The sequence below is a fragment of the Amblyomma americanum genome, chromosome 3, assembly GCF_052857255.1.
Source record: "Amblyomma americanum isolate KBUSLIRL-KWMA chromosome 3, ASM5285725v1, whole genome shotgun sequence".
NCBI lineage: Eukaryota > Metazoa > Arthropoda > Arachnida > Ixodida > Ixodidae > Amblyomma > Amblyomma americanum.
In genome coordinates this window covers 206,849,786-206,872,723 of record NC_135499.1, presented here as the reverse complement: position 1 = coordinate 206,872,723, position 22,938 = coordinate 206,849,786, and the positions used below count along the sequence as shown (strand labels likewise).

At 46.5% G+C, this 22,938-nt stretch overlaps 2 protein-coding genes across 8 annotated transcripts in view; one reads left to right on the top strand and one right to left on the bottom strand.

Moving 5' to 3' along the window:
• Positions 1 to 1,882: 1,882 nt before the first annotated feature.
• LOC144125929 (tubulin-specific chaperone A-like) lies at positions 1,883 to 10,037 on the bottom strand. 3 transcript variants are annotated; one of them, XM_077659756.1, is made up of 4 exons: positions 9,837 to 10,037; positions 9,302 to 9,407; positions 7,275 to 7,361; positions 1,883 to 2,031 (listed from the first exon to the last, which is right to left on the bottom strand). In XM_077659756.1, exons 1-4 carry the CDS (start codon positions 9,887 to 9,889, stop codon positions 1,942 to 1,944), a joined length of 336 nt encoding a protein of 111 aa, XP_077515882.1. In that variant the 5' UTR covers positions 9,890 to 10,037; the 3' UTR covers positions 1,883 to 1,941. The 3 variants fall into 3 exon arrangements, with proteins under 3 accessions (XP_077515882.1, XP_077515881.1, XP_077515883.1); XM_077659755.1 differs by lacking the exon at positions 9,837 to 10,037 and adding an exon at positions 9,652 to 9,808; XM_077659757.1 differs by lacking the exon at positions 9,837 to 10,037 and adding an exon at positions 9,507 to 9,645.
• Positions 10,038 to 10,493: 456 nt separating this feature from the next.
• LOC144125925 (uncharacterized) overlaps positions 10,494 to 22,938 on the top strand; it is a 104,520-nt gene continuing 92,075 nt past the window's right edge. For 3 of the 5 annotated variants that reach the window (XM_077659752.1, XM_077659751.1, XM_077659750.1), the window contains exon 1: positions 10,494 to 10,673. The gene's annotated coding sequence lies outside the window, so the exon portion shown is untranslated. The remainder of the gene's footprint in view (positions 10,674 to 22,938) is intronic. The other 2 variants (XM_077659747.1, XM_077659748.1) reach the window with 2 other exon arrangements.

The following is a 22,938-nucleotide window of genomic DNA, read 5'->3' as shown; positions in this document are numbered from 1 at the left end:
CCACAAATGAAGAGAAGCAAGCTAGCCTTGCATAATTCCTAATCAGCATATTGCTCTTTTAATTTGTTGTTGTGGGTAGGCACACTTTAATGATTTTGATGCCATGACAAACTATCTAGCCGATCTTAGGTACTGTTTTCACATTTCGTGCATCATGTGCAGAACTTCAGTGAAGTCAGTCTTGTACTAAGACGTGTGCAGCCAGTCTTGCACAGCACAGGTTGCACAGCCTTTGTTACAGCTTTTGCAGAAAAACATGCAGCAAACTGCAGGTCCAGGTTTCATGAGGATGCGATTTTACCCTATACCATATTCTGAATCAACTGTCCAACTCTCACCACAAGAGTGGACAATTTCAGATGAATAATTAAAAACAAAACCCTATGTAGATCCAGTGACTAAAACTAAAGCTACTAATTTAAGTGCATTTGTTACAGAATGGCACATGCAGTAAAGCCGCTTAGGTATAGAGACCTTCCAAAATAACTATCTGCACAATCAACCTGAACGGTTGTAAAAGAGCTAACATGAATAGAACCAGTGCTTTGCAGTAATAACACAATTCAAAATTTAAAACATTCCGTGAAAACTGTGAAAGATGCTTTGCAACGAAAATATGTAACTAGGTGGATACCAAGTGCAGCTTGGGCTTGTTGGTCAGTGATCGTGGTTAAAGAATGCAGCGCAAAAAGACGAGGACAAACGAAGAAGCGGACAGGACTGGCGCTGAAGGACAGGACAGTGCCAGTCCTGTCCGCTTCTTCGTTTGTCCTTGTCTTTTCGCGCTGCATTATTTAACCATGACCAAGTACAGGCCCAAGTCTCTAATTGAAATGTATTAATCTGAATGAAAACTGATATATCACTGAAATGTCTGACATATTCTTAAAGGCTACTCCATTCTGCTTCCTGCATAACACACCAGAGACTACTTATGTCATATGAGAGTACTCTCAGTAAGCAAATGAGAAAAGAGTGTTTGAAGTTACTGCCAAAGATTGGACACCTGTCCCCACATGACTCTCTCTCTGGTGTCTGAACAGAAGTGACAGAAATCAGCCAAGAGCAGCACATAGTGAAAGCTCTACTCTAGTACTAGTTTTTGCAAGACTGGCACAGATGCCAGTCTCTGAAACAGGTGCGTGTTGTTAGTGTGCTTGTGTGTATTAAACTTCAAACACTTGTGATAGACTAGCCTTGATATGCCGCTGAGGCGTGTACTAATGCAGATGTGTCTCTAGAGCTAGCTTCTGTAAGAGAGGACCTATAAATAACGTCCTAAACATTGCGAGCAGTGCATGTCATTATGACATCACTGAATCTTCCCTTTCCCTATCTCTGCCACTCCCCTTCCCCAGTGTAAACAGTGGGCCAGAGATACACATCATCATATATACTCCTCTCCATCTTCCAGACAAGCATGATCCTGCTAATGCATTCTAGAAAGTATGCAATTTTTTTCACACTGCTGCGCGTGGTGATGCCATAGCATCTGCTGCACCAGCCTCAGCATATTCACTTTCTCTGTTTTTCGTCAGCAAAGATGTTCAATGGGAGATACACGGCCTTAGAATGTGCTTCTTCAATATAGTTTATTTTTGCAGCATTTCCAATGTTTTCATTTCTTTTTTTGACAAGCTTGTGTAAGCAGTGCAATTACCACAGTTAGCAGCTTCAGCTGTAAATATTTACGGAACAATTTTAGCTAACTAGCAATATGTTACTGGAAATTACTCCTGCACCCAGAGTCCACCCCTCGTGGCATAGTGCAGATCTCTAAGACACAAAACGAATAATAGAGGACAACAGTAGTGCTCCACCCTAAGCATTCTGAATAATATTCAAGCAGGTGTAGAAAAGGCTTGTTAAAAAGACAAGCAAATGGCAAAAGCAGGAACTGTAGGTGGCCTTTATATTTCACAGACTATGTAACACTGATAACTAAGGAGATTCTAAGGCCAACTGCGCCTGCTCCAGTGCTTCTTTGGCAGCAAGGTATTCCTCACTTTCCGAAAGGTCTTGTGAATTTTCCTACAAAAATGAATAAACAAGTAGAATGTTAGGCACTTTCTGTCACCGGACCTAAGAATATAAATGAAAAACAGTAGCCACTTCGCTTGCTATGTGTAACGGGTTTAAACTCAACTTCTTTTTTGAAGTCAAATAGCTGGGCCCCTTACAATTACCTACCCAGTTATTTGGCAGAGGAAGCTGTTCATTTAGCTAGAGAACTTGGGAGGTGAAAGTAGATTTGTATCTTGCATCACAGCAACTGAATTTGTGAGGTCACGATTTCATGCTCTATAAATGGGATGGCTGCCTTATGTGACACCACTGCTTTTTTTTCTCCTGTCGTTTTCATGCTTTTTCTCTTTTACAGTTCACCATTTAAACATTACTTCAGAAAGAGCCACGCTAAGCCAAGAAGTACCTTGACTTTGACCTTTTTCTGTTTCTTCTCTTAACAAAGCTCCTATTTCAGTGAAATTGCTTATATGACATCTTTAAAAAGGAATCTCTTGACTGATCATTAGTTATTACACCGCACCAAGGCATGGACATACACAGTAACAGGACAAACACAGAGCTTTGTTCATATTCTATCTCTCTGTCAGAGCCTAGGTGTGTGGCAAGAAGTATAAAGTTGTGAAACCAATGAGCCTAACGAAGTGCGACGCTTTGGCACAGACATTTCACGTTGGGGTATAAATTTATAATACCTGTAAGTGTGTGCACCTCCCTGCCACACGATTCAAATTGGTAAACTAAAATAAATTTGTTTTATAAGAGCGAATACATACCAAAGGCACTTACGATACACCATTGATTCTAAATCAACTTTGTCTCCACACAGCATCTATAGTTGGATAAAACTCAAGAACGCTACGGCAAATCCACCTTATAGGGTGCCCTCTGACCAATGAATCATACTGTCATGTTCTGGTTAATCTCTCTACATGTGACTTGGCACACTCGGCAATAGCTTTTTCTTTGGAGTGAAGAAAAGGCTACACAGGTGGAGTGTCCGTAACTGGCATTTTGCCAAATAGTCTGGCATCACAAAGGTGCGCCTGGCCACCTTGTGCATTGCTCTCTACAGCAGCACCTTTACTCTGTCGCTGGGGCAGCTGATGCCTTCTATGGAGGCTTCTAGTAACTAAATGTGCCTAGTCATGGCTGGACCTGAGCGGTCATGGTGCAGGAATTGTGTGGCCTGCCACAGCTGCATAATTGCGGTGCTGTCACCCTAACCCTCCTCCGCAGGAGGACCGGTGCTTCGAGCTCGGCTAAGTGGACTCTGAACCTAAACCTTTTTAGCTTGTCAACAAGTAAGCAAACTTCAATCCTGCACACTACCAAGAAAAAAATCTGCACAGGTTAATCGTAGGAAAATTGTATTTACAATATGCAAACTATTTGGGACAAGAGGCTATGCACTTTGTTGCACTTGTGCCTAGTTAGTACTTTGCGAAAGCCTGAATACGTACACAGCATCTCCCTCTGTTCTTTGCCACCACAAGCTCAGATTTAATATACTGTTTTCTGCAAGGCAAAGACTGCATGCAAGCTGCCTATACTCTGCTCCACCTTCCTGCAGCCTTGTTATTAGCATTTTCGATGACTCTTGCTAGCAGCACGCACTGCTAACAACACAGAAAACCATGTGGCCAATGTGGCTGCAAAAAAAAAAAAGCTTTTCTGTAGTCTAACATAGCTCCAGTCATCCTTACAGCAGCACACTACTACCTGATTATGCTTACGATGTGAAAAAAAAAAAAAGGTACTGCGACAACTGTATCGCAATACAAGCCACACAGTTTAACAAAACACGGAAACATGCGGGATAACTCCATTGCTGGTTGATCACTGTTTGAATCTGTTCTACACAAAAGTATAAAAGAAATACTTCATGCATTCAACGGGGACTCACGCATATGCCGTAAATTGAATACACATGAAGCAGGGGAGGATTTAATGGTAGCTCCAGAGGACGTGGCTGGAGAAAGGGAAGGCCTCATTTTAACCATGCATTTATTTCTTGGAGATTTTTTTGCAGAAAAAATTGGGTTCAGCATGGCTTTCTCAAGTAAATTTCTCACTGGGGGGAGACGGACCCCCACCATAAATCCGGTCTCTCAAACTTACTGTGCTATCCTAGAATATCTCCAGGGGGCCAGGATGTGATACCCAAGACCTCACATGAGGCTCAACAGGGAACAACAGATTCACTGAAGACAATTACAGGTGAACACTTCTCCGAATCTCAACATTCCAAACAAAATTCACTCCACACAATATCAAAGCGCATGCTCCTGGTGTGGGGACAAGCTGACCCTATATCATACTACATGCAGCTGCCAAAATATAACGGCAGCTTTCAAGGTACAGAATGTGACAGCACAGTAGTGGGAGGCAGTGCTGTCCAGCGACAGCCTGACAGAGCAGCGAAAGTTGATTGACCAGGCCAAAATCGCCACAGCAGCCTCAGGGGCCCTGGACTAATGGCTCCACCTCTCCGCAACTAGAATTTCTGAGACAAATAAAACATTTACTCTCTCTTCGTCTAATGCTTAGGGAGGGTGGAGTAAATTTGTAATAAGGGAGTAATTGCTTATTGGCACCCACGCAAGCGCAGCCATATGGCTACAAAAGAAAGCTATACAGCTTTCTCAGAAACTTGGAAGTTAAAGAAAAACTTGTCCAGGTCCGGGGTTCGGACCCGGGACTACCGCTTCACCGGAGCAGTCGCTCTACCAACTGATCTAACCGGGACGGCAAGCTTATGGTAGGGCATGAGCGAATTGATCAGTAACTCGAAGTGGGAACAGTGTTGGTCCAATGTTTAGGGGAATCCCCCAAGGTGGAGTAAATTTGTAATAAGGGAGTAATTACTTATTGGCATTATTTGTAGCCATATGGCTGCGCTTGGGTGGATGCCAAAAAGTAATTACTCCCTTATTTACTCCCTCTCTATAAATCCATCCCTGACATGCACCGCAAAGAATATGGTTTACATATTTGGTTAAAGCATTGTTCGCTCACCTCTCCCAACATAGTTCCTGATGTTTGGAATATTCAAATCTCTCCAGCTATCTGTACCAGCACACCTAACCAGTATTTCTCTATTAAAAAATTTGCTGGTAAAGGGGCTGTTAATGCATTTTGTAAAAGCAGAGTTATCTGTAGCGAAAATTCATATTTCACCATTTTGGCGCCTTTCCTCCTCCTCTCATTACTTTTTTCAAGCTGAAAGATCAGCGTTACTCCGTTAGCCTCACCCACTCAGCCCAATCGCCAGCTGCTGACGCACACTGGAATTCCCCAGGGGGCGGAGCTTCCTGAACCACCAGAGTGATACGGCTGAGTGGCCACAGCCATGATGGCTGCGCGACTTCTGAAAGTGTCCAACCAATAGCCATCTTTTAAAAGACGTGCAAGATGGTGGAGGGAGTGAGTATGTCGCCAGATAGGGCTTGCCATCTTTCATGCGTGACTGTGGGTTCTTTGCTAACACAATGTAGCAATTGAGCGAGTTTATGTGCTCTCCTCAGAAGGTGTTTCATAGCCCCTTTTAATATCATTCTAGGCTATCAATGCGGCCTACCGTTTCTAAAAATTCACACAGGATGTGAGCACCTAGCATAAAATTTGCTCCCGTTGAATCTGCATTCCCCTTTGCGTTCACTTACGCTCACTTTCAACACTTGTCATTCCAGCCTGAGCCATCGCTGGCAGTTCGCCTGCAATCGGTACGTGCACCATGGGGGGTTAGCATAGTAAACAAAGTGATCAAACCTCATACCCTGCACTTAAAGCCACGAAATGTACCCACTATTCCTTTTAGTTTTGTGAAATGGGAGGGTGATTTCTTTCCTATGTCTTTTATAACTCCCAAAATTTCAAAGAAAATATATCTTCTCACTCACCTCGAAGTACAGCAACCCCCCACCTTTTGTTTTTCGTTATTTCGGCATACTGCCTCTTGCGAACGATAGCACGCATGAAGGCATGAAACCAGGCGTGCAGCACTTTCCACCACAGAAGCTAACAGGGTGAGTGAGGTCAGAAGGGGTAGGGTCCTCACAACTGATTGTGACCGTCGCCAGTGCGCAGGTTGTACCAAAGAGCATGCCCTCATCACTCCAGTCGGACAGTAGCCTAGCAAGTTCGTTGTAATCAAGAGCACTTTTAAACGCGATAGCATGAAGGAACCGATGTCGCAGAGAAGCCGGTGTCGTTATTGGCTGCGAGCGAAAAATCCCGATGGAAGCAAAGAATTAATAAAATTGAGCCGGAAAGAAAATTGGGTTAACTTGGGTTTGGATGGAAATGAAACAGGACTTTTCGGATTGCAAAAAGGCACGCTACCCATAGGCCAAGAAGGCTAGTTGGTTCAAGCTGAATAAAGGTGAACCTAGTGAATGTATTGTGGTCTTGGAGACATGTGCTGATGCATACATGAGTGATTATGATTATGCTAATTAGGAATTAGGCAACTGAGTAGGCAATGTGAATGGGACCAGATAACGCTATCGCATTCTACCCTCAAAGACTAAGCTTAAGTGTCCCCCAATTTTTTCTTTGACTTCTTATGTTGAAATATGGCACTAGTGTTAGAAATATGCCTTAAATAATGACTATTAACAACATGCCATGCTTTAAAAAAAGCAAATAACTGCAAGTGGGGACTACATCCCACTACATAGGAAGAAAGTGTATGTTTCAACTCCGCAGCTTCCACCCTATTTCCAAAAAAAGCTGCCGTGGAGTATATCGTGACATCACAGGTGGCCAGGTGCAAAGGGGTTAACTGCGACATCATGACAATCGGCTCTAGGCAATGGCCTAGAGGGCCTTCTTTGAGGGGCATTTGTTGCTGCATTCTTGAGTTGTATCCAACTACAGCACTGATGTCCTGTCATTGGTGTTCAAGTGATGCCAGTATTTCTCAATGAATATTTTTCATGAGCATGAGGTTTTGCCATGGGCGACACTGACACCTATGCTGCAAGGTGGCACACTTCTACTCATGCATTTCTTTAAATTCAAACATAAATACATTCTAAGCTATTTATGCCATTAGCACTTGTAGTAAAGATATATGGAAAGCATTTTTGCACACCAAGAAATGAATACTACATGCACAGGTGTGGCTTGAAGGTTACATGCCAGTATTCATGTAATGCTTGGGGGACAGCACAAGCTTTTTGCATTATGTTTCTTTTCAGTTCAGCAATGGCTGAAACTGTTTTATGCAAGCAACCATTACTTACCAGGGTTTCCTTTAGGTCATTATAGGCTATCAACCACTTCTTATGAATATTTGAAATCATGGCAAGGCCTTCCTTGACTACTTCTTCCTGCATGTGAATGGGTATCAACCCAAGAATATCAGACAGTGCTTACAAGAGGAGAGCAACAGTTCCGTTTCCTATAATACAAAAGAATCCAGATGACATGCAATAATAGGACTAAGATGATAATGCAATGTTCAAATTGGAAACGGCTTAAATGCAATATTCGAACATTTGGATAATCTATACCAAACTCAATATACGAAGTAACAATCGTCAAAAAGAAACATGTAAAGCCATTTTAATTTTTGTACAGTTGATCGACCTTCCACAGCCGGTGGATTTCAAGAGTAAAGAAAGTTATGGAAAGACTAGAAACTTGTGCGTGGCCAGAAATCAAATGCTGACTCAATTTTCCTATCAAGAAAGCACTTGGCATCTGTAAACATTTTAAAATAAAATCTATATTCCTGGACTTTGACAAGCTGTTCATAGGACCACAGCTCCACATTTTGTGTACATGTACCAATATGCCAGATGGCAATTGCACAGCACTAAATAAAACTTTAGCCACAAACTGCTCTAAAATTACATTTTCAGTTTGTTCACAATATTGCAGCCTACCAACAATGTCCATTTCATTCTTATTCATGATATAGACTGAAATACCCACTTAAGGAAGTGAGCTCTAGATTTTATACCTGCAATGAAGAAGAGCGAGCACAAAGGATGCCTTGATGGCTGTGCTGCTAAAAAATAACATTTATTTATTTATTACCTCAAAGACCCCGGGTATGGGGGCATTACATGAGGTATGGGGTATTATAATCGGGTATGGGGCATTACAACTGACAACTGGGGCTAGTTAGTATAGCATTTCTGCTTAAAAAAAGAAGTAGCATGCAATTATAAAAAAATAACAAAAATAAACCACTTGAGAAAGGTGCAACCTGTCCAAGTCAGCTGCATTATAGGGTGGCAATATAGCTTTCATGTGTCAAATGCACAAATGCATGACTGCCCAGTTGGCTGCCAACTGGGCAGTCATGCATTTCGACTGCACATAAAAATACTACTAGCCCCAATCAGTTCATTTTCTTGCCTTTCCTCTAGCACATATCAACCGAGTACAGTTTGAGGATTGCAGGTAAAATGGGAGCGACCGTTAAATATTATTCTTCTCAGATGCAAAGGCATTCTTGACTGCCATAAGGTAGCGCACACCATCAAGAGAAGCCCTGCAGGCTAGTTGAGGTCTACTTGCAGCAGTAGCCTTTTATTTCGCTGCCAGTAATTCAGTTTGCATTGGCCAACTGTGTGCACATTCTAAAAACTTTTTTTTCTTTATAATAATAATTTTTCTAAGGACATTTCCAACTTTATTCAGGGCTTGCCAACTAAATACTGGTTTTAAAAAGTGGGGCTTGTAGAGCAGAATGTATTTTTACTACTGCATAATAATGCTAGCAGTCACAGTTATTGCCAAGCAGAACCATCCGGACACGAGATGACATTGAGCTTCCACACCTGCATTTTATGATAGGACAAAAGATGTCTATGAGAACAGCATATGTAACAAGGAAGGCACAATAGAAAGGTGTGGCTGCTAAATGGTGCAAAGGCGCTGTCATGTTTTTGATAAATGCAGAGAGTATTGCAGCATAAAAAAAGTGACCGACATCTGCACAGCTGGATAAGGCATTTGCAAAACATTTGTTTCGTGATCACGAAACACAGCAGCCGTTGGCAGTCTGTTCTGCTGTAGTAGATATCTGACAAATTTCAAGCCCTCCGGTGTTCCCTAGATTCGGCATGGAATTACAAGCCTGCGACGTCGCACCAACGCAGTAAATTCTCATTCACAACCTCAAAGAAAGGGTCACGGAGTGAGAATTTAAACACCGGCAGCAACCGCGCGAACGTCGCGTTCAGAGGCGAACCGGAAGCAAGCCACAACCACAGGAGCGTGCGTGAGCGCGGCAAATGCGTGTTCACTTATCGCTCACCTGCCGCTTCACATCGTACTCGTCCCTGCCCATTTCTTTCATCTTGGCAATCCTCTCCCTCTCAACTTCGACCTCCTTAATGTAGGTCGCCTTCTCCTTTGTCATTCTGCAAGAGTCGGTCCATTTCAGAAAAAAACGACCGGCGCGCGTGGGCGTCGTTCACAAAAGGGTGAAAGCACTTCCGCGTACAACGGACGAAACTTGCCCGGTATTTCCTTTTTAGCGAGGCGTCAACACCAAGAGACTCTATTCTGTCGTCCGTACAGCTACGCATCCATTACAGTAATGAGCAGGTAGTACGATGACAGTCCTCCACATTCGATCAGACAGCTGGAACAGGATATGCTTACCGTTTTACAACCCCCGTCTTAATTTTCAACTGCCGAACAGCAGCCGCGTCCATGTTCCGGCTATCAGCTGCTCACGCGTTAGAACAGGCCAAAACGCAGATCACGGCATCCATTACAGTAATGTGCAGGTAGTACGATGACAGTCCTCCACATACGATCAGACAGCTGAAACAGGATATGCTTACCGTTTTACAACCCCCGTCTTAATTTTCAACTGACGAACAGCAGCCGCGTCCATGTTCCGGCTATCAGCTGCTCACGCGTAAGAACAGGCCAAAACGCAGATCACGGCCCGCCCAGCCCAGACAAGTTGAGCACCAATTTCACGTTTGTATACCGGCCCTTTGTTGCCACCGTCGAAAGTAGAGCTGTTCCCCACAAACTCCTCGCGCGGCTCTGTACTTTAGTTCTCTTACCAGCGTATTGATGACGCCACCAGCCAAGCTTTAAAGTACCATCATCATCAATGTTTTGCTGATTTCAAGATTCACTACAGAATGTAATTATTTCTTTTTATCAATACTTTACTGTCATTACACAAAAAATGTATGTTTTCTTGCATTGCTATAATGTTCAGAGTGTTAGTGAATAAGTAAACGAATGAAGGAGTGGGATGAGTCTATTCGTATAGTTTATTGGTGTTTTAAATAATTTTTAGAACACGACACGTGTATTAACACTACAATTTATTCACTGGTTTAAGACCGTAAGACGCAATAAGGCAGTCCTAATAAACAAAACAAAACAAATGTTTGTACAAAAGTGTGTTTACTAGCGCCCTCTAGTACTCGTGCGCCACTGCTTGAAGAGAGAGGGCGTTAGACTTGTGAGTGGGTCAGAATGTGGCGCCCACTGGGGAACAATGCGGAAAACCGTGTGAACGCGAAAGATGCAACAGGTGTGGGGGTCGAATGCTTTGAAAACCGAGCCGCAGATGCCATAAACAGCCGTGAACACGGAGCTCGGAGATTCTGACTGCCGATTCCTAACCGGGGCTTGGATCGGACTGCGCCGTATTCGTGGTAAGTCGAATGAATTTCCGTATTGGCAGTATCGCCATCCTCCGGGAATGCGAGCTCTGCCAAAGGACATCCCCCTCGGGCGAGATGCGTGAAATCCACGTCCTCAGGCTTTCTTCTGGTCGACTGGCTGCTTGTCAGTCTTGCAGAGCTTCAGCGTGCGCTTCGCGCAGTACGTGGGGAAAATATTCGATGTTTTCTGTTCCCGGCACCCCTGAGGGTCAACGACAACGCCGTTTCTTACTTTATTTCTTTTTTGCGCTCGTCGTTGCGTGGACGCTAAAAACAAGAATAAAAACGGCTCTCAACAGAGGGGCACAGAGGTTTTTGGGTTATGCGATGGTCGCTCGATAGACAGGCCATTGCAGTTGGCTGCACAACTTTGCGCTACTAGCTGTATGCCGTAGGCCTCTGCGAGGCCGTGCTACGTTGGCGAACTGGCATTGAACTTCTCGGCTTTGGTTTTTGTAGCTTGAGGAACGGACACAGACCCGCCTTGTGAGCGGCCCATCAGTATCCCCTCACGCGGAGCCACGTCCGGGTTGGACGCAGCTCGCGCTGCGCGCCGTCGATTGAAAGCGTCGTTTTCTGTTACTCCGTCGCTTGTGTAAAAATCTGTTTTCCTTTGCCTCTGGCGTGAGAATCGTGATGTCCTGGCGGAGGGGACCGTCACGAACAGCCGAGCCAGACGTCCGCAGGTATAGTGTTTCCGCCCTGCGTCGCTCTTTGCTGCTGGCTGCCACTTATACTGAGCGACTGTGATTAGAGGGCTCTGCTCCAGTCCTTTCTATTTCGGTGTCGTTCCCTGCTCCCGTAACCTTGTGCTCAATGCTTGTACATGCGGTCATTTGCATAGCCGGAGTGCGCAATCGCGCACTCCGCGCGTTCGCTTTTGCGCGGATGCACATGCACGCGTGCGGTGTCCCGAAGCGGCATAATATCGTCCCGTGCTCACCACATCCCGGCCCGAAAAGAAGCAAGGGCCCGTGGCAGCTTGTTTCGGTTTCTGTGCCGGGCCGTCGACGGATTGATATGCGGGTCGATGTCATTGACACAGATCGCTGCCTCGGTTTGTGAACGGTAGCCTTATCTTACGCGTCCGAGGTTCGAGGACTGGCCGTTCTCACGCGCGCCTTTGGGCGATTTGCCGCACGTCGTGAGCATTGTACTACGAGCACTGCTAAGTGGGTGTATCGGCGCCAGCCGGCGGATGCAAATGTCCGCGGGATCCCTTGCCCTCGCGGTATAAACACCTGCACGCGGGGAGCCAAGGACATTGGCCGCCAGGACTGCCGGCGAGCGCGGCTAGCCGACTTGGTGCGCGTGGAAAGCAGCCATGAAGTGTTCAAAATCTCAGAGACGTGACGGGACGCCAGCTTTTTGCGTTTTGCAGTTTTTTTGCGCGCCTCTGTTTACGTTGCGTAGCCTTGACTGCAACCAACACTTAAACTTTCGGCGTCATGGAAGCGTTTCGTGTGCGTAGGGATATTCTCATTTCCTGCGAACGGCGTACGTGCTGTCGTTTATTATTTTTTTTCTTTCGTCTGTCTAGTAACCCGCGGCAAACAGTTGGAACCGGCTGGCGGATCATGTTTCCGCACCGCGCGGGTCGCTGCGTGCGAAGCCTCGCGGTCTGCCTTTTTCTTTTTTCTGCGCTTATCGCATTCCGAGTTCACTGTGGTGTAACGTTCTGACAGCGACCCTTTCATCCCCCGTCTCCCACGCATGCATTTACAAGTCGTATGGGAACTCTCGGCGTCGTCTTGCTGCGATGTTCTTCGGTGCGCATCGAAAACGTGCCGTCGAGTTCATATGGACAGAAATTTTTTGGAAAGGAATTGTAGCCTGAGGCTTCTTCCTGCAGATTTTTCTCTATCGATTTTTTTTTTCGTGCTGAATCGATTTTGGGGGCTTTGACGCACGGCTGCCACGTGAGGTTCTTTCGCGGGCGCCGTAGTCTCATTTCGATACAAGATCGCCCGCAGCGGTGGCCGAGTGGTTGAGCATCCGCCTCGCATGCGGGAGGTGCGGGGTTCGATCCCCAGTTGCGCCAGGTACCCACCGGTGATACAATGGGTACAAGCTTTCCCCTGGCCCGCTGCTCGGCTAGTAAGGACTGAAATGCTTGGAAAAGGGGTCGTTGACCCCACCTTGAGTAATCGAAAAATACCTTGTGCCATGGCGCTCTTTGGCTATAGACGCCCTTGCGCCATAAAAATACATAATCATCATCATGAAACAAGATCGCTGCCTATCCGCGCGATATTTAATCGTGCGTTGGCTGAGCTGGCTCATGTGTGGATTCCTCAGTTTGCGCATCAACATTTGGAGACCAGAATTGGATCACAGATCGGATTGATCGAACCTTTGTGTGGTATTTCTGGTTATAAAGATCAGGCGAGCTTCAGCATCTGTGTGCCCCCAGAAGTAGTTGCCGACATCACAGTGACCATTGCCGGTGACATCTTACGGTTTACTTTTCACACTGCCTTTTTTAGTTCAATTATTGAAGCAATGCTGAGTACTGTAACCGAATTTAATGAGCTGTGCTCCGCAACAAAAATGTGTTCGAACTGTCGGCGGCTAAAGCGGTGCCAATGCCTCGATCGTACGCTCCTCTCCACATGCTCCTCATAAAGTGCCTATACTGTCGTCCGTTTGCTTTGCTCAGTGATGCTACCTGCAACGTCGACATGCTTCCGCATTAATTCACATCGTGTGGTACCGCTGCGGTGCTATCATTCGCTAACGATAGTAGCCACTTAATACCGTCTGCAGCGTGTGTGCATTCCTCTACAGCAGTGCGCAAAGGTGATTTCCATTACTGGCGTCAGCGTCGCGTGCATATCATTCCTTTCCAGTGAGAAGTGATCGCGATCGGTTTGCACATTCAGGCTACACAGCACCCAGATGTCGCGGTTGGAGCATGCAGCGTCATTGCGAGCTTTCGTCGGCACGCGGTCACCGCCAGCTCTTTAAAGCTGCGCGCGATTTCGAAGATGTGGAACGAGCGTACGTGGTGCCTTTAACTCGGAAAAGGAAGGCTTCGACAAAATTTAGAAAGGGTGAGTAAAGGACTGAACTTAATTAGTGCGGCTTTGTTGCTTCCTGCGCAGGACACGCAGACTCCGCTGTTCTTAGCTTGCTCGGGGCAAGAGCGACCGTAAGCTACGCGTGTCGGAGGTGGTGTAATGAGACGGACAAAGACGTCAAACTGAGCAGTTGATGTAGTTTTACGTTTAGTCCACCGGCTCTTTGGATGACTGCATGTCAGGGACTGCGTAGCGGGGCTCTTCCGGGCTAAATATGAAAACTTTCCTGCTATCCCCTCACCTCTTTTGTTTCACTTCTTCAAACTGCCTGCTATCCTATATTTCCGCTACCCCAGCTCAGGTGCCGCCGTTTAGTGATGGCAGATGCCGGGGTGAGCAAACATCTTTTACCTTCCTTTTTGTTATTTTAAATAAATAATCACTATATATATATATCGTTAACGTGCTTCGAAATTCGGTACTCCGTTTCAACTTACCTCAACTACACGGTTGCGGTCAGAAAGCGCGGTGGGATCCTTGTTCAGGCTACATACATATAGCGCCGCGAGTGAGCACGTGTATACATTAGTGCTAAGTATACACATTCAAGGGCCGCCGCGGTGGCTGGGTGGTTATGGCGCTCGGCTGCCGGCCCGAAAGACGCGGGTTCGATCCCGGCCGCGGCGGTCGAATTTCGATGCGGGCGAAACTCCAGAGGCCCGTGTACTGTGCGGTGTCAGTGCACGTTAAAGAACCCCAGGTGGTCGAAATTTCCGGAGCCCTTCACTACGGCGTCTCTCTTAGCCGGAGTCGCTTTGGGACGTTAAACCCCCATGAGACATATACACATACACATGCAAACACATATGTTTATTTGTCAAAATTGCACATGGAAAACTTGTGCCCGCGGAAGCGACACAAAGAGCGCTTGTGTGCGGGCCACGGAAATAATACGAAGTGCACACTCAGCAGCGGCAAAATATGATTTGTAGCATATGGAGACGCGAAAATTATATAGAACAGAAAGCTCAGTATAATAAAACGCAAAGAAACATACTTCAATAGCTACACAAATCACTCTCTGTAAAATAAAAGTTGCTTAATACACAGGTTCAAAGGACAAAAATAGAGACTATCAAGCTTCACGAGGCATGTCAACTAAAATTTTAGAATGTTTTTGAGTAGTAATTTCAATTCATGCCTAACTTGCAGCGTTCTAGAGGTGATCAGTTTCGATCTTACTTAGATTTGACCTCTTTAAGTGACTCTAATAATAGTACAGTCGAGCCTCTTTATAAGCGGTTCATAACGAAATATTGCTTATACACAGGAATGACGATTCTCCTTGGATGCTTGGTGAACACGAGCTATATAACGAAGTGATCGCTGGGCCCGTTCGACTTCGTTATAACGAGGTTCAGCTGTATTTCAGTGGGAAGTTGGTTAAAATAGAAGGGGATATACTGTAGGACATTCGGTACCTTTTTCCGTAGTTTGTGTATATCTTAGAAAGTTTGAGCGTCTCTCTTTTTCTTAGTACTCTAGGCTTGTTTATATGCCGTGGTCACCGCAGGACATCATCACGCTCACCGCAATTTCCCCCGTACATTTTCCGGCTCTGCAGCGCGCTGAACTTTCATAAGGGTCGTTGAGAGCCGAGGCGAAAGAAAATGCTTCGCTGGTGTCAGTGCCACTTGATTCCGGATGCGCTTTAGTCGTAGTGGCCAGGAAATACTGGTCGTGTTTTGTGCCTAGCTTACCAAGCTCAAGTTTGGTCGCGCGACGGCAGCGCCGCATTTCCCCCTGGCGACGACCGGAGAAGATTCCGTGCTAGCTTCATGTGCACGCGCGACGGGCGAGACGTCGGGGATTAGCAAAGCGCAGGTACGAAGTACTGTTGTGTCGTGTACTGCCGCAACAGTGCACGAAGCACTGAAGAACGAGACGCACTTGTTTATACTGCACCGATTCCCGGGCAAGTTGTGCGAGAAAAAAACGGCAACAAGCCGCGATGAAGGATAATCAAGTATTTCCAGATGGTTTCACCTCGCTTTCTGCTGTGGCTGTTCTGTTGTTTGCATTCTTTCGTCTATAGCGACTCAACTAGTACGTAACGGAGGGTACGCACGCGACGACTGCGGTATAGCTGCTGCTGTTGTTGTTGCCTCAGAAACGATGGCACCCGGCACCTCCCGCATGTGAGGTGGATGCTCAAACGACTCTGCCACCGCTGCGGTCTACCAAGGCAGTTCAATAAGTAGGATATATAGCAAGTTGGTCGCGTGGGGTGGCGTTTGCTTTGAAGGGACAACACAGTGCGAGTGCGGGCAGTGGACGAGGGACAGCGCTTGTAGTGTGTATACTGTTCGTCATTCGTCTGCTGTTCCTGTTTGCGCTCCGTTGCCCCTTCAAAATGAGGTTAAATAAGTGTTGCGCTGTTATTACTGCTTATACGTTGGTAAAGGCTTGTCCCCTTCCGGTTTACATGTCGATAACGCAGTTCAGTGGCGTCGAAACAGACTGGCTTGTGTTTTTGTTCTGTTGCTTTGTTTTTCACTCCCAAACGGAACGCCACATTCGCGCGCCACAAGTTTAATGATTGCAAAATATTCTCACAGAAATGAAGTGCGAGCATCACGTAAGAACAGAGGTAAATGAGAGTAGTAGTACGCCTGGTTTCGCCGAGCCTGAGTTGATCTGCATCACGACCAAGCGAGTTGGTTGTGTCCCAGTGCGCGGAGCACGCATGTCGCATACTTGACCAAGCTTTTCAGTCGAGTATAGCAAACTTGGCCGAGCAGAAACATTTTTTTTCTCCGCTCCATGTATTTCTCCGAATGTAGGCAATTTGCCTTAGTAAGGTAGTGATATCCGTCGTCGATCGTCTGCTCGACTGAGCAGGCGTGGCTCTTTCTCGCCTTTAATTTAGTTCGCTTTGCGTAAGTGCGCGTCAATCTGGCCGATCTTCTTGAAGCCGCAATGCGGGCGATACACTTAAGATGCGCCAGCGCGTACACGTCAAGAAAGCGCGCGAGAATATTGCGACGAAATTAGCTAGTGCAGTGGTCAACGTCCCAGTTTTTACTTTTCTTCCACAGATGGCGCTGCACATCAGGAAAAGCGGTGGGCTAGGAAAGTTTTCAGATACCTGTATATAAAGAATGTTGACACGAAATGGAGAAAGCGAACTAGAAAATTGACAAGCAAATATCTGGACAGCAGTAAGGGGGCAAATCAGCAATTATCGGTTAAGAAAAAGGTTAAAGGAACAGAGAGAGCTTTGTGGAAAACAGGGATGCTGACGAAATCGGCACTAGAAACATACCGGACCTTTAAACAGGAAATTGTCAAAGAAAATATCTATGATAATTGTAGGGGAAGTTCTTTGTTGTTTGAGGCCAGGACTGGAGTTTTGCGGACTAAGAAGTATAGAGTCAGGTACCAGGAGATAGACACTTTGTGCATTGCGTGCGGAGAGGAGGAGGAAACGGCTGAACACTTGATACTTTTCTGTAAAGGGCTTCACCCTACAGTGGAAGGCAGCGGGGCTGACTTACCCAAGGCATTGGGGTTTAGGGATAGTGAAGGGAAAGTGGATTTTAAGAGGTTAGAAGTAACCAAGCGAAGGTTATCTGATTGGTGGCTAAAAGCAAGACAGGAGTAAAATTTCACAAGACATGGCTAGGTGGCTTGAGCCACCGCCCGATGTAAAGGGTTCAGCCGTATCCATCCATCCATCCATCCATCCAGCTGAAATTACCAAGGGACTTTAGGAACAGCAGCGCCACTCGGCGATGCGTTGGGAGTGGGTGTTCTATGTAGAAGCTCACCTTGCTTAATTATTTTCATCCCCCTTCCGGCTAATATCACGAAAGAGCACTCTATAAGATGAAGCCATATGTTCTATGTTGTCGGTACTGCGGTTTAGTACGCCGCGAACAATATAGCAAAACAAAAAAAGGCTTTGGGAGCTATCTTGTGTCTGTGTTCTCAACTCAGTCATTTAGTGTTTGTTTATTGTTTTAATTATTTCTAAATGAAAGTAAACGACCAGGTAGGCAGTTAATGACATTAAATTATGTAGCTTATTTTTTGATGAAGATGCAGCATGCTTGGAGTTGGGACATCGTTTAATTTTTTTTTCTCCTTTGCTGCTCAGAACCGCGGCTACAACCTGCCACGGTGGAGCGTGAAATGCTGTAAAGTCGCGTTGTTTCTAAGCGTACTACAAAAAAAAAAAGTTGCCTTGACCTCAGTTAGGCGAAGGACTCTCTCTCTCTGAGTACGTCGCTCCACTTGGAAGTAGGTGAGCTTGGCAGCACCGCGGTAATAGCAGCGGCTGCGTATTCTTCCGCATTCACGCTGTAGACGCGCGCTCAATATCGCTTTGCCAAGATGCAAATGCCAACGCTCGCCCTTGCCCGTAGCGGACAGGACCAGTCAAGGCCAGTGCGAACGCGGCTGAGTTGGGTCATGGAGTTGTGAACAAAAAAATAATAATGAAGAAGAGTCAAGGAGAGGGCCGCTAATCCCTCCGTAGGCGGAACAGCAATTACAGGTGTAGAGGCTCTCTTCTGGGGTACTCCGAGACAGGCGTCACATGAGCCTATAGCAGTTGGAGTCTTCCTCTGCATGCCTTGTGCAAACCGCTCCGTAAAGGATGGTGCGGACACGGCGATTGCGTCGGCCGCGCCGGCTCCATCGGACACCAGCGCGCCAAGCGGCGTGGAAGCGCAGTGAGCCTTGATCATTCGCAGCACGTTCGACGACAGGGCGCGGTGCCAGCGGGTGGTCACGTCGCCGTTCTTATTTACTTACATCTCCCGCTTTCATTAAAAACCGGGGCAAGGAGAGAGACGCACGAAGTGGCACCTCGTTGCCTTATCGAGGATTTCTCTGAGCTCACTCAACTTTCTTGCTGTAGAATCAGAAAGCATTTGAACGCTGTAGCTAACCGTGTGGTGGTCTCGTTGAATGGTAACGTCGCTTTGCTCGAGGTTGAAGGGTGCACTGTGTAATTCGCGAAATCAGAATTATGGCGCCCTTATCTACTTCAGGGCTATATATTATCATATAACGATTCTTTAACCGATTCCATAAAAATTGTTTTTTTTTTGTTTTTGAGGAAAGGAGATGGCGCAGTAATTGTCACGCATCTCGGTGGGCGTGCCGTTTTGTAATTTCCCACTGCCCTTCATGATTGGCTGAAGTGACGCCATGCTCCACGTTCGCTCTTCGTTATTGGCTGAAGCCTAGGGCGTGACGTCGCTTCAGCGAGTGGCGAAGGGCGGGAAATTAAAGTGGAATCGATTCGGGAAGTCCAGCTAGGCTGAGTGTAAAGACAGCGATGAAATTAACTTTACAGCGACAGCTGTTAAGCGCCCGTTTCTGGGTTCCGCGTCGTAGTCGTATGTCGTTGTCCGTCGTAGTCGTCGGCCTGACTGGTGGGTGCGATGCCTTGGGAAGCACTTGGAGGGTGGTTACCTTGCGAGAAGGAAGGTATCACGTTAGCGGAGAAATGCGTAACCGGTGAGTGGTTACCGTGGAAGGAGGAGGGTATGGCGCGAGCGTAAGAAGGCGCAACAGGTCGGCGGTTGCCACGGATACCACCCGGTGGGTAGCTACCCTGGAAGGAAGAGGAGGGTTACCATGGAAGGAGGCTTTATGGGGGGAGCGTAGGAAGGTATAACCAGAGGATGGTTACACGGCAACCACCCGGAAGGTTGTCACTGTGCAAGCGTGCAAGGAGGAGGCTGTGGACAGAGCGGAGGAATCCCCAACCGGAGGATGATTACCGTGGAAGGAGGAGGGTATGGCGAGAGCGTAAGAAGGCGCAACCGACCGGAGGGTTGCCTTGGAAGGAGGGTACGGCGAGTGGAAGAGGGCATGACGAGAGAGTAGGAAGGCGTACCACTGTAACCACCCGGAACGTGGTTACCGTGAAAGGCGGATGGAGGGTATGACGAGAGCAGAGGCATGTAGCACGGTCCATCTGCGACACCTGCTGCGAAACGCGCCGCCCGAGGAGAGAATCATCGGCAGTGCTGCGCTTGTTGGACGGCGGACTGGAGAGCTGACCTAGAGAAAAAAAAAGACTACATATGTGTGGAAAATTAAAAAGAGCGCCTTAGAACTATACAGATGCAAGGTCTCTCTCATATTCTCTACCGTTACACATCATTAAGGACAAATACCTTAACATCTTTCGCTGTATCTCGCGTTGACCAGCGGTAACCGTGCTGTCGATTTTTTTTTCTCGCTAATATTGTGTTCTATAAACTCGTGACTGCGGGTCGCATGCGCTGTCGTAATTCGTTTATTTGAAGTTTTCTTCATGAGCAGCAGCACCGTGAAACATGGAGGTAGTTGTAATTATTTTCTCCTCTTGAGGCTCGCACAGTGGGGTGTCTGGAAACATACTGGACACGGAGATTAATCCGCTGATCACAAGATTCATCTGGTGTATTGCACATTTTTGCGGCGAAGGGTGCCATTTTCCTGCGGCGTGCTTCGTGGCATCCCTGTGGTGATCGTGTGTGATATGTGTGAGGGGGTGGGGTCATTATTATCATGGAACGGGATGGAAGTCGTTGGGGGTCGATGACGAGGAAACTGGGCGCGAGGAGCGCAAAGAAGAAGCCACCACGTCCGGGTATCCGCTTGACCTTGTCGCGTTTGTCCGTCTCCGTCGTTGGTTTTCCTCGTCCCAGATGGCGTGAGTGCACCACCAAGCGCCTGACGTGCGCGCGTGGTGACGCGTGGTGACGCAGTGTGATTAGCGGTCACATTATGGTCATGCTATGGTCACGCCACACTATGGGGACATCGGGAAGTTGCCAAGGCTTGTAGACGTCGTTTTCCGCTTGCGCGCTGATATGTACAGGGCGAGAGCAGACGGTCTTGCGATACCTTTCCACTTTTATACGCAATATTTGTGACTATTCTTAACTATTTAGTCTAAGATCGTACGAAATTGTAACTCGACAAGACCTGACTTGTACTGAAGGTATGCTTGGTGCAGACATGTAACCAGGATTTTTTTCTTTTTTGGGAGGGGCTCAAGATGACTTCTTGTTACAAGAAGGGTGGGAGGGCGGGGGCTTGGGTACATACCGGGCTCAGCCTTTTACCAGTTGACGCGTACCGAAACGTTTGCCGATGTGTTCGGACACGTAAGAGCGGCATTCATCATTGGATCCAGTGCGGTCGGGTACTGAACCGTGCCCAAGATAGTTGCTGCTCAAAATTGTCATTCTGCATGGAGAACCGAATTATTTCTGTGCGTGAATAGTGTGTTACACAAAATTTATATTCAGAAGAAGGTACCGTAGTCGGGCACTGAATTTGGACATCAATCGATCTGTACTCTGTTCAAGTTTGTTCAATATTTATTGTATATACAAAAATTATATTAGGACGTCCGAAAATTAAGAAACTATCTGAGGGATCTGCTAGTACAAAGATAGCGGCATTAATATAGAATAGGCAGCAAACATAGCAGCAGGGTGTATAGTATTACAGAAAACAAGAAAAACCTAAGGTGTATACACATAAAGAAAGGCACACAATAATGCATTATTTAAGAAAAAAGTAAGAAGCTTATATTGCGTGACCACAAAATATTAAGAACACAAAGCATAGCTTAAAAGTTGGCAGGGTAATTTATCAAGTCGTTTTTAGGTACACAATGAGAAATGAATGAAATGTATCAGAAGATTCGCTTTCGTAACGTATGCCACTTCATAACGGTAATCCGGCGAGTGTGACTGTGAGCTTTAAATAATTTGTGCATACCTCAGTACGAATATTAACTTTCAGACTTTGAGAGTCTGGTATGTATTGTTACGGGGAAATACTATTTACATTTATTTACAAGCGTTAGGGGTTTAGGATGAAGAGTTCCTAGCAGGGAGCACCAACGCAAACAGGGACTGTCTTCTTCTTCTTCGTTCGTCCTCTCACGTGGGAGGCCACTTCGTCTTGCACTGCCGCTTCGTCGCAACATGACCCCCGGCGGCACGAGCGCCGTGTCGGCGCTAGGCCGCTGGTCGAGAAGGGACGTGGTGCGACTTGAGGCGCATGACGGGAACAATATCGGTGGGTGGTCTACATGATGGCAGGAAGTAAGACAGTTGGCTGTGATTAAATGCATGGCATACAGTGATATCTAGTGGAACGTTTTATCGCGTTTTGATGATGATATAAATACCGAAAGACGTCTTTTTTTAAAAGCAGGTATTGCTCATGATAATAAAATTTCAAATGTTCGCTGTATACTGGAGGAGAGACACGCATATTTTCCTCCATTATCCTGGGATCAAACCAATCAGGTTAAAACTGAAATTTATGTATTACCTAGTTGTGCATGCGAGGGTGCGGCATGTACGCTCCATGTCGCAGCCGAAAATTCCCTTTCACTTGGCCCGAAATTCCCTATTTCAGGTGTTCTTTTTCAGTGCAGCAGCTGGGAAACACCGTAATTTTGTAGAAAGTAAGACAATTTTGGTTCTCACATTTCGGTGAAACTCCGTAAATGTTCCCTTTTTGTCAAAATTTACCCCTCAAATTCTCCGAACAAAAGGGAGACTTCCCCGAATGGCACATCACTGCATCAAACTCAAATCTTTAGAGCGAACTTTGCTGAGCTTCCAAGTAGGGATTTGGTAGCGGTGATTCTCGGTAATGGTCGGGCGAAAGCGTCTCCGTATTCTTCGGCAGTGCTTCGCGAAGGCAGAGGCGACAAGGTTCGCGTAGGGCTGATATACAAGAAGGAAAATACAACTTTCGGATACACGGAGTCTCACTTACAGACTCCCGCCGTGGTTCGTGCGGGGCGCGGAGTATCGCCCACTTATCTTTTTTTATGGTTTCAGCTCATGTTCCCCGCTCGAGTTCCGTCTGGATTTTTTAAGGCCGTGAACAGAGAAATGGGGTGGTGACTTCCCGTGGCTAGCGCCAGAGTTTGGTAGTTGTGCAACAATTGAATACAGTCCAGCCACTACCGTTCTTCGGTTCATTGCGGTCTTTCTTGCCAGTTACATCGGGCCACACCACATGTCGTTTCTGCATGTGCTGGCCTCGGTGCCAGTCCTGCTGTTTACTGGTTGGCACATTTAGACGGCCTTTATAGGGGACTACTTCCTGTGGCTATAGCTGTCACGGGCAAGGAATTGTGCAAATGAGAACCCCGCTGCGAACCCCCTGCCCCCCTCCCGTTTTGTTTTTCGATAAAAAAT